The 14471-nt window shown below is 39.0% G+C and overlaps 1 protein-coding gene and 1 long non-coding RNA gene across 2 annotated transcripts in view; one reads left to right on the forward strand and one right to left on the reverse strand.

The window, feature by feature from the left end:
- Positions 1-7713: 7713 nt before the first annotated feature.
- On the reverse strand, positions 7714-13288 carry LOC132425941 (uncharacterized). The gene is made up of 4 exons (XR_009519547.2): positions 13237-13288; positions 9345-9537; positions 8330-8388; positions 7714-8072 (listed from the first exon to the last, which is right to left on the reverse strand). It is a non-coding gene; the product is annotated as an uncharacterized lncRNA (long non-coding RNA).
- The window catches only part of EPHA5 (EPH receptor A5), a 318271-nt gene continuing 316874 nt past the window's right edge, over positions 13075-14471 (forward strand). Inside the window, exon 1 of the mRNA XM_060012452.1 lies at positions 13075-13288. Coding sequence (XP_059868435.1) covers positions 13108-13288 — 181 coding nt within the window. The 5' untranslated portion in view covers positions 13075-13107. The remainder of the gene's footprint in view (positions 13289-14471) is intronic.

Genomic DNA, 14471 nt, shown 5'->3' on the forward strand with positions numbered 1-14471 from the left:
TTCTTGAGCCTCTTAAATTATTTATCACACAGCCATTTGCAGTCTTATCTTCCAATATAGTTTTCTGTTGTCTCCTTGCCTGCTCTCTTGCTCATTACAACTTTCTGTTCGTTTTTTAAAATCTCTTTATTAGTAACTTTAGTAGAGTTTTAGAGGTAATCTAAAGCAGATGCTTGAGTTCTATCTGCTACCTTTATACAACACACAAATTCATCAGTATTTTTAATTTGGGCAAATCTGGGAGCTGTGAAAGTTTATTGATGTGGAATTAAGGGTACATGAATATTTTATGTAGTTGTTTGCAATTTTTAAAAATATTTTTAATGTGAAATTTAGGTTTCAAAAATCCTATTAAGATATTTGGTCTACATAATAGAGTTCTTGAATTTTCACAGTACTATATTACTACATGATAATGAAAGTTTTAACCCACTTAAAACAATTAGAAAATCCAAAGTGGGAAGAGATAAAAATGGACCTCAAGTAAAACTCCCAGTACAAAGTAATTAAAATAGTTGATTCTTGCTTTACTAGTGTTTTCACTTTTTTTTTTCCTCTGGAAAAGAAAACCATTGCACACAAATAAATATGCAATTTTTTCCACAGTGTGCTTGGAGAAACCAAATCATAATCCTGTACCCACATGTATGATGATGTTTAAAAAAGAGATCTGTTTCCATTTTCCTCAGACCAGCTGTCTGACATTTCAAAATATAAGAAGTACTGCTCAGCTTGAGTGAACTCAAAAATATCTCTGCAAATGTATTTGAACTCATCTTTTGAAATGTCAGTTTGGGACGAAGTGATATGAGTTACTCATTCAGGTACTGGAATATGTGTAAAGAGTCTAAAAATTTTTAAGGAGAAATAATGAGGTTGAAGAGTCTATTTTGAATAAATCAAGGAAGTAAAAGTTTGTGTGACTTATTTCATTAAGATAATTAGTTATTATTATGATACTTAAAGTTTCAATATAGAAATGTTATTGTGGAATTTGTATATCAAGATATTCATTTAATTTTCTGAAATTTTCCCTTCAAATATTCTTTTTAATTTATTTAATATTCCATTGACTATTTCACTTGCTGTTTTGTGTACATGTTGAATATCTTTGTGTGTCCTAACATTTTCTTTTTACAGAGATTTATTATACAGTTGGATATGATTTATCCTGTTTCTGTTGAATAAGTTGGAGGTGCAAATGGAGTGGCTGTAAACCACATATCTTTAAAAATTAATGATGAAAATGGCATAACATTTGGCTTAACAATTGCATTGTGAGCACTTAGTCCAAAGATATGAAACTTATTTTCACACAGGAACTTGTACACGAATGTTCATAGCAGCTTTATTTGTAGCAGCCCAAAGCTGGAAGCTACTCATCTGTCCTTCAATTAGTGAACGGTTAAACAAACTGTGGTACATCCATACCATGGACTACTACTCAGCAATCAAAGGGAATGAGCTATTGATATGCCAACAACTTGGATGAATCTCAAGGAAATTATGCTGAATGAATAAAGCCAATCTCAAAAGGGTACATATCATATCATTCCACTTATGTAGCACTGTAAAATGGCATAATGTAAATGGAGGATTTATTAGTGGTTTCCAGGGGATGGGGTAGAGGGATATGTGTGGATATAAAAGATAACATGAGGGAATATTTTAGTGACGGTATGAGTATCCTGATTTTCCTGGAGGATACACAAGGCTACATACACATGAAATAAAATTGCATAGAGGGCTTCCCTGGTGGTGCAGTGTTTGAGAGTCCGCCTGCCGATGCAGGGGACACGGGTTCGTGCCCCAGTCTGGGAAGATCCCACATGCCGCGGAGCGGCTGGGCCCGTGAGCCATGGCCGCTGAGCCTGCGCGTCCGGAGCCTGTGCTCTGCAACGGGAGAGGCCACAGCAGTGAGAGGCCCGCGTACCGAAAAAAAAAAAAAAAAAAAAAAAATTGCATAGACATACACGCTCATATACACACACACACAAATGAGTGCATTTATAACTGTTGAAATGTGAATAAGCTCTATAAACTGTACCAATGATATTTCTTGGTTTTGATTTTGTATTATAAATGTGTCACGTTAACATTAGGGGAGATTTAGGGATTTAGGGAAGGGTAATGTGACTCTTCTCTACATTTCTTTGCAATGTCTCATGAGTCTATAGTTATTTCAAAATGAAATGTCTACAAAAATGCACTTGTAGTAAAATACTTTTAACAGGCAAAACCTTAAGAGAAAATGCAGTGTTTTAGAAGTTTGTGTTTTGGGACCCTGTCACATTTTCAAGGTACTACTGTTCTCTACTATTTTTCTCCCATTGGCGGGCCTACAAAAACCTTTGTCCTCAGACTAGTCCACTGTGTAAGTCTGCAGGGAAGCTTCACAAACAAGCTATGAGCAAGTGACTGGAAGTGATTTTTTTAAAATAACAAATGGGGGCATTTCCATTCTGCAGTTTTGGGCATTTTTATTATTCCTTTTTATTTATTCTAAACATGGAATGGAATTTGATTCTAAGACACAATAATGCTGGGAATATATTTTATAAAAGTAAAGAAAAGGAAGATTTTTTTCCCCTAGACATTTTGTTCTCTGGAAAAATTATGTTTAATATTTAAAATAATATATTTATGAAATACACCCATTTTCATATTTTTTGTAATTTGTATTTAATAAACAAATTCAGTCTAACAATAAAAATTATTGTTGAATTCTAAACCAAGGTTTTGATTTGTGATGTATGTTCATGCTTAGTCCTTTTGGGGAATCATGTTCTTCCTCAGAGGCGATCAGTACTGACAGTTAAATCCATGTTCAACTACAACCAAAAAAGGACTGATAGTATCTTTTTAAAAAAATTTTGTTGCAGTATAGTTGATTTACAATGTTGTGTTAGTTTCAGGTGTCAGCAAAGTGAATAAGTTTCTTTCTTTTTTTTAAGATTCTTTCTACATAGGCCATGACAGTGTATTGAGTAGAGTTCCCTGTGCTATACAGCAGGTTCTTATTAGTTATCTATTTTATATATAATAATGTGTATATGTCAATCCCAGTCTCCCAATTTATACCCCCCTTATTCCCTCCTGGTAACCATAAATTTGTCTTCTACATCCATGACTCTAATTTCTGTTTTATAAATAAGTTCATTTGTACCCTTTTTTTTTAATTCCACATTTAAGTGATATCATATGATACTTGTCTTTCTGTGTCTCACTTACTTCTCTCAGTATGACAGTCTCTAGGTTCATCCATGTTGCTACAAATGACATTATTTTGTTCTTTTTACAGCTGAGTAATATTCCATTGTAGTGTGTGTGTGTGTATATATATATATATATATATATATATATATATATACATACTGCATCTTTTTTATCCATTCCTCCATTGATGGAGGAATTTGCATTTAGGTTGTTTCCATGTCTTGACTATTGTAAATAGTGCTGCAATGAACACTGGGGTGCATGTATCTTTTTGGAATTATGGTTTTCTCTGGGTATATGCCAGGAGTGAGATCGCTGGGTCATATGGTAGTTCTAGTTTTAGTTTTTCAAGGAACCTCCATATGGTCCTCCATAGTGGCTGTACCAATTTACCTTCCCACCAACAGTGTAGGAGGGTTCCCTTTTCTCCATACCCTCTCCAGCATTTAATGTTTGTAGATTTTTTGATGATGGCCATTCTGACTGGTGTGAGGTGATACCTCATTGTAGTTTTGATTTGCATTTCTCTAATAATTAGTGATGCCGAGCATCTTTTCATGTGCTTTTTGGCCATCTGTATGTCTTCTTGGAGAAATGTCTATTTAGATCTTCTGCCCTTTTTTTGCTTGGGTTGTTTGTTTTTTGATATTGAGCTGCATGAGTTGTTTGTATATTTTGGAGATTAATCCCTTGTCATTTGCTTCATTTGCAAATATTTTCTCTCATTCTGAGGGCTGTCTTTTTGTCTTGTTTATGGTTTCCTTTGCTGTGCAAAAGCTTTTAGGTTTAATTAGATCCCATTTGTTTATATTTGTTTTTATTTTCATTACTCTAGGAGGCAGATCATAAAAGGTCTTGCTGCAATTGATATCAGAGTGTTCTGCCTATGTTTTCCTCTAAGAGTTTTACAGTATCAAGTCTTACATTTAGGTCTTTAATCCATTTTGAGTTTATTTTTGTGTATGGTGTTAGGGAGTGTTCTAATTTCATTCTTTTACATGTAGCTGTCCAGTTTTCCCAGCATCACTTGTTGAAGAGACTGTCTTTTCTCCATTGTATATTTTTGCCTACTTTGTCATAGATTAGGTGACGATAGGTGCGTGGGTTTATCTCTGGGCTTTCTATCCTGTTCCTTTGATCTATATTTCTGTTTTTGTGCCAGAACCATACTGTTTTGATTACTGTAGATTTGTAGTATAGCCTGAAGTCAGGGAGCTTGATTCCTCCAACTCTGTTTTTCTTTCTCAAGATTGCTTTCACTATCCAGGGTCTTTTGTGTTTCTATAAAAAATGGAAAATTTTTGGGTCTAACTCTGTGAAAAATGCTATTGGTAATTTGATAGAGATTGCATTGAATCTGTAGATTGCCTTGGGTAGTCTAGTCATTTTCACAATTTCGATTCTTCCAATCCAAGAACATGGTATATCTGTGTCATCTTTGATTTCTTTCATCAGTATCTTATAGTTTTCTGAGTACAGATTTTTTGCCTCCTTAGGTAGGTTTATTCCTAGGTATTTTATTCTCTTTGTTGCAATGGTAAATGGGATTGTTTCCTTAATTTCTCTTTCTGATCTTTTGTTGTTAGTGTATAGGAATGCAAGAGATTTCTGTGTATTAATTTTGTAGCCTGCAGCTTTTCCAAATTCATTGATGAGCTCTGGTAGTTTTCTGGTGGCATCTTTAGGATTTTCTGTGTATAGTATCATGTCATCTGCAAACGGTGACAATTTTACTTCTTCTTTTCCAATTTGTATTCCTTTTATTTCTTTTTATTCTCTAATTGCCGTGGCTAGGACTTCCAAAACTATGTTGAATAATATTGGCGAGAGTGGACATCCTTGTCTTGTTCCTGATCTTAGAGGAAATGCTTTCAGTTTTTCACCATTGAGAATGTTTGCTGTGGGTTTGTCGTATATGGCCTTTATTATGTTGAGGTAGGTTCCTCTATGCCCACTTTCTGGAGCATTTTTATCATACATGGGTGTTGAATTTTGTCAAAAGCGTTTTCTGCATCTGTTGAGGTGATCATATGGTTTTTATTCTTCAATTTGTTATTATGGTGTGTCACATTGGTTTGTGTATGTATATTAAAGAATCCTTCCATCCCTGTGATAAATCTCACCTGATCATGGTGTCTGATAGTATCTTTAATGGAGTCAACTAGTTTTACTACAATCACTAACATTTCCACATTTACCTTATGTCCTTTTATCACTTTAAAATAGTTAATAATATATATTTGTCCTATCCACATAGCTTTCATGTTTTTATAAGAGTAACAAGGAGGAAAGACATGTTTTTATAAAAGTAACATGGAGGGAACATGAAGGAAAAATTGTTTTTCAGAAGGCTCCGTTTTGAGCCAATACGACTAGGGAAAGCCCTTCATGGATTTTTTGAGTTATGATTGTTGAGAATCTGTGGCATAAGTTTACCGAAGAAAATGACTTTGGGACTATTTTGCTTAGTTGAAAAAATGGAAATTTAGGTGCATGGTAAAGGGAAAGATGAAGAAGGGTGGAAAGAAGAAAATCAGAAAAATAGACACTCAGAAAGAATCTGATGAAAAGTATTGCTCCAGAGAAATTCTCTGTGATATTCCAGGCCACAAAATTACAGGACATTGAAGTCAAATATCAATTTTCACTGACTCTGTGAAAAAAATACCCCTCTTTTTTCATGTATTTTAAGAAAATTAGCTATCCTATTCAGAACCTACACATTCTGTAGCAAAGTTATAGGGATGTTTTGCCAATTACGAAGTAAGTCAGTGTGGAAAGAAAACAGGAACAGAAGTGCCATCAACCAAGTGGGGACATTGGAGATTTCAGCAGGAAATGCACTGAAACATGAGGTAGCGGATAGAAATTATGCCTACCAGAATTGTCAAAATACTTGGAAATATTGTGGACATGCCAAAAGCGATTAAATCAAACAAATGATCACCCCTGTTTTTAGAATAGGGGCAGGGGCCAACTGAAATAATTTTATTTTACAAATTTATGGTAGTATAAGGTTACTCATTATCACTGTCTTTCAACTCTCTTCTATTCCTCTGTTTCTCCTTTATTTTATTTTTTCTTTCTGTGTGTGTGTATAAGTACATACACATTTTCTTCTGGAATTTTTTTACTTTGATTTTTCAAAAAAAAATCTGTATTTTTATACAAATAATAAATGCTAATGGTAGAAAATACAAAAATAAAAGGCAGAAATTATCTCACTAGTCATATACAAATGTCATTAATGGAACATACCTTCTTTCCATATTAAAAAATTGCTTTGTATATGCCTTTATAATTTGATACTTTAGAACAATCTTTTTTATGTACATATTCTTCCAAGCATTTAAATGTTTCCATGGTGTCTATTATATAGATGTATTTAGCACTTCTTATTGAATATTAGAGTTTCTGATTTTTATCCATTAAAAATATCATTATGTTTAATCTTTTAGTCCATTTTTATTAATTTATTTCCTTAAATTTTAATAAGTGTAATTGTTGATGTAATGTTACCCACATTTTAAAGGCACAATAATATTGTGAAACCACCCTACAAAAGATGTTCCAGATTCACTTCTCACCCATAGATTGTGAGAGTACATGAGATTATCACTGCCAAGTTTTACTTAGAAGCCGGTTCCATGGACAATCAACAGTGGTATTGAAAGCCTGGTTGCAAATGTACCCCTTACTTACTTACGTCATTGAGCAAATGTATCAGTTTTCCCCCCAGCAAACTATTGCTAGTTATATTATAAAATATATTCTCATATGTGGATTATTTATGAATTTCAAGTCAGTATATGCATTGAATTTAATAAAAACCTTTCTCTGAATATGAAAAATAATACAGCTTATTTTTCACATATCAGCAAAGACTTCTGGAGTCCAGAAGATGGTTAGAAAAGTGGAATTTTAAGTGAAGTGAGTCACTCTCACAATGTATCACTTCAATCTTGTGACTCTTCTGAGCACACTTTTCCTACTTCTTCAGCCCCAAGAGTCCTTGTTATTTCATTGTCTACGTCTTCGTATGATGCCAGTTGTTCAAGATGCTGGAGGCAAAGAGCAGCCGACGAACTTCTGGGCAAATCAGTGTGGCTCCTCATCAACTTCAGCAGCCTTGGCCTCCTAATGCACTGCAGTATGGGCACTTGTAGCACATTGATATAGGGATCATTAGAGAATAAACCAACCACCACCAACAACAATAAAAATCGGTAGCTCTTTAGATCACTATAATTTATTTGAATATCTTGTTCCTTATTCTTTGCTATAAAGCTGGCTACTAATACAGATAGTGGAAGATTTTATTCTGTTCTTGATATTCATAGAAAGTAAAAAAAAAAAAAAGAATGCTGATTATAATATGAACCTGTTTAATAAGTGAAGTCTCTGATGAGTAGTGCTTTAATGTATTGTTAATGTAATGAACATTACATTTAATGTATAGTAATGAAATAATTTATATATTTAAACCTTCATTAATTTATTAAAATGCTATTAATTCATTATTTTTAAAATTAAATACCTAACTGATAATCAATTAGATTTAAATAAAATTAAATCTAACATTGTTATATAAAAATTTGGGTCATTAATAGACAAAGGGATTCCAGGACTGTTTTTTTTTGTTTTTTTTTTTTGCGGTACGCAGGCCTCTCACTGTTGTGGCCTCTCCCGTTGCGGAGCACAGGCTCCGGACGCGCAGGCTCAGCGGCCATGGCTCACGGGCCCAGCCGCTCTGCAGCATGTGGGATCTTCCTGGACCAGGGCACGAACCCACATCCCCCGCATCGGCAGGCGTACTCTCAACCGCTGCGCCACCAGGAAAGCCCGGGATTCTAGGACTTTAAAAAAAATTCTTAAAAAACAATAATGAAAAAAAATTTGTTTTTATGTTAATTAAATTAAAATGCAACATATAAAATAATGAATATATTAGCATTAATCTGGTTGTGAACTTCAAGAGCTACTATTGATTGCTTAAATATATTTTAATATATATTATATATATTATATATATTATATTATATATTATAAAATTATATATTTTAATATATTATATATATTAAATATATATAAATATATTTTAATGAATCTTTACCTTTGGGATCAAAATAATTGACATCACCATATATGTATTCTTTTCAGGAAATCATGGATCTGAAAAAGTAACTTCATTAGAGTATCTTATTGTTTCATTAGGGTATCTTATAATTTCAAATATAACATATACCATGGGTTAAATTTTGCTTTGTTCTTGTTTTTCCCAAATTCTCCCAAAGAAAGAATGTAGCTGTGACAAAAACGTTTAAAACAATTATGTAAAAAATTGCTAAGATTACATAATATTTTAGGGAAACATGTTCTTTGGTTTATGGAGTTTTATTTAGATTATTTTTATAAAGACTGTTGCTGTGTTTTCTTCCATGGTTAACGTGAGCTTCCTGCCATCTGTTTGTGTTGTCTGTTTATCTGTCCACACACCTCAGTTTTGTTATTTTCTTGATTTGGTCCATTGTCTCCATTGTATACACAAACAAATTGTGTACATGATTTTGTGTACATGAGACAGTCTTTTTCTCCATGTAATGCTCATTTAGGATCCTTCCTTTCTTGTTTTCTCCTATTCATTTAACTGACCTGTACTGTATTATTTGGCTAATTCCTTTTAGATTTAAATAAACCTGAAAATTGGAATACTTTTTTCCATTAATTGTTTCCATTAATGGAGAATTCTTGGGTACTGCTCTTTTTTCCTGAACAACTGGTTATCAAATTTATTCTTTACTTCTGTTACATTATAATTTTCTCAGACAGAGTCAGTGCCATGGGTTAAAATTTCCACATCTTACCAGCTGTTGGACTACTCAGGGTGCCTACTTCATTTCCTCAGTCTTCTCATCATCAATATGCAGCCAATAATTACACAGACATGATGGTTGGAGTGTCAACATTAAATAAAATAATTGATGTAAAACATCACATGATGCTTAATACATAGCAAGTCATCAGTAAATACTAGCAAGTCTGCTTATTAAAAATGCTTCTGTTGTTCTACTTTGAATGCAATGAAGATATATTCAGGTTTATTAATACATTGAATTTAACTATAATACCTTTTATAGGGTAGTAACCATTCAATGTGTCATATCAAGGTGATTCTTCATATCTTTTCTTCATGAAAGCTTAGTACGAAAGCCAGACCAAGTAGAGATCTAGGGAGACACGAGCCACTTTCACCATTTTGAAGCCACAGCAGTTATCCCAAGCAATGAGAAATGCAAACATAGTAGCCTTTCTTGTGTAAAGCTGTAGTATGACAGAAAAAGACAAATCTAGTTTTCATGCAATGCCATCATCCAATGTAAGTATGCTAAGAGTATGTCCGTGCCAAGAAATCAACACATGGTCAAATATAAGATTTCCTTGGAGATTGAGGCCAAAGCCAAATCACCCTCATTGTCTTCTCTGATTAACCTTCATTAGACCAAAAAATGACTTTCATTGCTGTCCCTGGGGCTTCATTTTACAGCTGTTCATTCTTTCAAAGATATGTAATAAATACTATTTAACAACCATGACAAAGACGGAGAATAGCAAGGTGGAGAATACAAAGGATTTTGTAAGGTGGAGAATACAAAGTATTTTGCATTCTGTATTCTCAGTCCCTTAATGAGAAGGTAGAATAATTCTCACCATAGGGAACAGTGTCCCAGGTTTTCTTTGACATACCTAGTTTAAATTGTCTCTTTATACCAATATATATATATATATACCTATAGTTAGATCATTTGTTCCAGTTTTTCACTCACAAAATATTGTCATTGTGTTGATTGACATAAATCACAAGCTATGGATACTTGGAGAAAGAGAACCAAATCACTTCCTTCTGGGAAGAGAAAAATCAGTCTTGAATGCTTGACTCTCCTTGGACACTGAGTAGGGTTTTAGATGAGAGAGATGTGTGTGAGGGAATAGGGTGGGGGAAATGTTAAATATTTTTAGGGGCTGGTGGAACTTCTGTAGAGTGGAGTGCCAGATGTAAAAGCAGAGAGGTATGAGACAATTTAGGTAACACTGAATTCAAAATTTTAGTGTAAAATAAAATAGAAAATTTGTTTAAGCTGTTTGTAGTAGAAGGCTTTCAAAGATAGCCTGAAGAAATTTGGCAATTTTGCAGTCAAAGGTAAATAATTGGAGACAGATGAACAGAGTAGTAACAGAAATGCAAAGGATATGGAAGAGAAGAGAACTTGAAGATCATCTTCTCCAAATCCCTCTTTTTACTGATGAGGATACTGAGGCCTAAAGAAATAAAACAGCAAGCTCAAAGTCCCATTAAACTTCCTGTGTTTCATACATAGCATTATTATGTGTTCATAGGCTGTAGATAACTTTCTTGATATTCTGTTTAGATTTTTTTTTTTTTTTTTTCGGTACGCGGGTCTCTCACTGTTGTGGCCTCTCCCGTTGCGGAGCACAGGCTCCAGACGCGCAGGCTCAGCGGCCATGGCTCACGGGCCCAGCCGCTCCGCGGCATGTGGGATCCTCCCGGACGGGGGCACGAACCCGTGTCCCTGCATCGGCAGGTGGACTCTCAACCACTGCGCCACCAGGGAAGCTCTGTTTAGATACTTTTAAGTAACTCAACTATAAATTTGGGCGGAGGAGCTTACATTCTGAATGGTCTTCAAATAGAAACATAAATTTTAACTTTTCATCTCACTGTGAGGCTTTTTGCCAAACTGAGAGACTGATTCACTGCCATTCCTCTATATTTGCTTCATGCATTTGGAGCACATTATAATAGAAAGAAGCTGCTTTTAGATTTCTGGTGCCAAAACATTTCAGGGAAAAGAAAATCAAAGATGAGCTTCCACCTCTTCATGAAATTGCATCACTGCCGCTTTATTCTTTCATCTTTATGGCAAATATTTAAACAAAAAACAAATGTCATCAGCTAAAGATTATGAGAAATTTATTGTGAAGACAAACAGGGCTCTCGATATTAAAGTTGGTGAGCAGAACCAACTTTATTGGGTATGAGTGTAAACCCAATTTTCACAGTAGATACTCTGCAGCAAATTAAATGAGATACCTTTCTTCTAAAATTACACTTTTTGGTAGATGCTTTATCTGCAGTTTTTGTTGTTGTTGTTGTTTTTGTTTTTTTAATGCCAGTATACTAAAACTTGCCCTTCAGATGTATCTCTTTGAAAAAATGAATGAGAAAATTGAGGAAAAAATAATAAAGCAAGGGAAGACATAATAGGGGTGAAACATGGGAAGTTAATTGTTTTAAACCGTTTTTCTTAATTATTTGTGTCTCTCAATGCAGCAGAATACGACTTTAAAACGAATTTAATTAAAAATATCCTGCAATTAATTTCACTGGAATTAATTTCATATATCTGCATATCATATCATTTCTAAAGTATAAAACGTTCCATCAATGAAATTAGTTAATTAAATCATCACATCTTAAAGTAACAGGAACACCACAATTCTCAGTTGCCAAATTCTTTGACTTCCTGAAATCGCAATCATAGCTAACGTTTCTATATTTAGAAATTCTACCATTTACTTTGAAGAAAATGTTGACTAATTATTTCATTCCAGCCGCCAAAATATTGGAAGAATAGAAAGGGTCAGTAGCAGTGAGCAATAAGGGTATTTAAGAAACTAGCCACGGACTAGCACAGCCTACGAATGCTTGGCTATGTGACGGCAAGGTTGTTGATGCCACAAGCCTGTGATGGGCAGCAGGCAATATGCCAAACAAGGGACCCGCTCCTCTAAGGGCTTGCTGCTCAACTAGGTCTGATTCCCTTCAGCTTCCCGGGAGCCCGGGTCTTCGCAGGCGTCGTCAGGAGAATTCTTCGCCCTAATTATCCTCGGAGAAAGACGCGCCTTTCTCGGAGAACGCTAGGCAACACTCGCCACGGCAGCCTCCTGGTTACTTCCCTCCGTGGGTGTGTGACTTCGTCTAAGCAACTCACACTTACAGTAGATTCTCACTGGCGAGGCTGCGAGCAGCAGAGGGCGGGGGGAGCCGGGAAGAGGAGGAGGGAGGAGGGTGGGAGGCGCAGAGCGGGCAGTCAGAGGAGACCGCGGAGCTTCAGACTCAGCAGGAGCGCGCCGTGGCGGTGCAGTTCCGAGCTCGCCTGCCCAGCGGCGCACACACCACCTCCTCCCCGAGCACCGGGAACCGCCGCAGCTCCGGGCCGCCGCCGCCGCCGCCGCTGCCGCCGCCGCAGGGCTCCGCGCTCTTGCCCGCTAGCCGCCGCCAGTCCTTCCCTCGTCAGGGCTCAGCCCGCAGCTATTTCCTTCTGCCGGCCTCTTTGAACTCTGGGTCTTTTCCTCCGCTCGCCTCTCTCGTATTTTCCCCACCCTATATTTTCTCAACTCCTCTTCCTTTCTCCTTAGCCACCCTGCTTTTTTCTCCTCTTTTTATTGAGGATTTCTTCTTAAGATGCCTTGTCTTCCTTACCTTCGTCCATTTCAGCCCTGAAGACTGAAAAGGAGCCTTTATCTCTCCCCCAGTGGCATTTAAAAGACTCCCATCCTTAAAAGTCTAAAGAGGTAAAGAACAGGACGCGGGACCTTCTCGACACCCGAGAGTCCGGTCCCGAACTGCACTATCAACCGTAACTAGTATTTCATTTAACCCCAGTGTAGAGGAGGGAGTAGGGAGCCGGGAGCAAACTTCAGCCGTCTCAGAGGATCCCTGGTTCCCGCATTTGGACGAGCCGCGAGCCAGAAGGCAAAGGAGCCCACGGGGAACGAGGAGCAAGCGCGAGCCTCTCTCGCCCCCTCCGCGAGGCGGGAGCCGTGAACTGAGCGGCGCGGGACAGCGGCGGCGGAGGCGGCGAAGAGAAGATGCGGAGCTCGGGGCCCCGGGTTGCGGGACGCCGGCGGCCCCCGGGCGGCGGCGACGACCTCCCCAGCACCCCCGCGTCTCTGGCCGGCTGCTACTCCGCACCTCGCAGGGCCCCCCTCTGGACTTGCCTTCTCCTGTGCGCCGCGCTCCGGACCCTCCTGGCCAGCCCCAGCAACGAAGGTAGAGCGGTGGGGGTGGGGACCGCGGCAACCAGGGGCGGAGGGGCGAGGCGGGGCCTGGAGGCGCGGGCCCGGGCGCGCCGGACGCGGCTGCCGCGGGTGAAATTGCACCCCTCCTCTCGAACCAACGTTTGTCGTCCGCTTTCGCTAGCCTTTTCGCTCGCATCCCGCCGTCTCTGCTTGCATTGTTTGACATTAGCTGCGGAGTGCTGGGCGCGGAACCTGCCTGTGGACACAGGCTGCTTGGGGGGGTTGGGAAGTTGGAAGCCAGGAGGAAAGAGGGCTCCGAGACCCGCGCCCGGAGGCTGGGTGCGGCTGGGTCTCACTTGAAGCGCGTGGGGAAGTGACATTTCGAGCTTGAAAGAGTGGGAACTGTTTGAAGAGCAGTGGCAGGGATCTCGGGAGCGATGGGGCTTTTCGAAACCGTTGTTTGAGGCCGGGGATGGGAAACTGGAGGCAGTGGGGGTAGCTGGATGCTTTTATTTGGGGGAGAGGGGAGTGCTTTCTGGGAGCTGTTATTTAGGGCATCACCCGCTGCTATTCTGGGGTGGGTGGTAAGAGCTTTTATTTCTCGAGGGAGGGAGATGGCGAAGGAAGGAAGGTGCTCCACACTGTGCTGGTGTCGCTCACTTTGGGGGTCTCATAATCATACTGAGGAGAAATTGGAAGAAGGCGGGAAGGTGGGACGCCGCGGGAGGCGGAGGGTTCGTGGGGGGAGGGGAGTGTCGCCTCCGGGAAGGCGCAACTGGCATCCACCGGGTCAGGTCTTCCCATGTTTCCGTGAAAGAATAGCCCCGCTCCGGAATCTCGAGTCCCCACTCTCCTGCCCACCCCCAATCCTGCGCTCCGGACCCAGAAGACTGTCCCCGCCTTGCACTGGGAGAGTAGGGTCGGCGCGGGAGCAGCACCTGCGCGGCGTTCGCGGCTCTCCGAGCTCTGCTCAGCCCCTCAGCCCGCCGCCCTCGGCCTCCGGGTCCGCTCTGCCGCGCTGGCTCCTCTTACACGCCGGGACCGAGCTTAAGGGCACAGCCCAATGCGTGGTGGCGGGGGGGCGGCGGGCAGCATCTCATATCGGTCAGCTCCATCACGAACACATCGAAAACCCTACCCTCTTGACTGCGAGGTTGGGGTTTCGATTCGGGGCTCCGGATGCCTCGAGTGAGGCACAGAACCTTAAATTTTTC

The sequence above is a fragment of the Delphinus delphis genome, chromosome 5 (assembly GCF_949987515.2).
Source record: "Delphinus delphis chromosome 5, mDelDel1.2, whole genome shotgun sequence".
NCBI classification, from domain to species: Eukaryota; Metazoa; Chordata; class Mammalia; order Artiodactyla; family Delphinidae; genus Delphinus; species Delphinus delphis.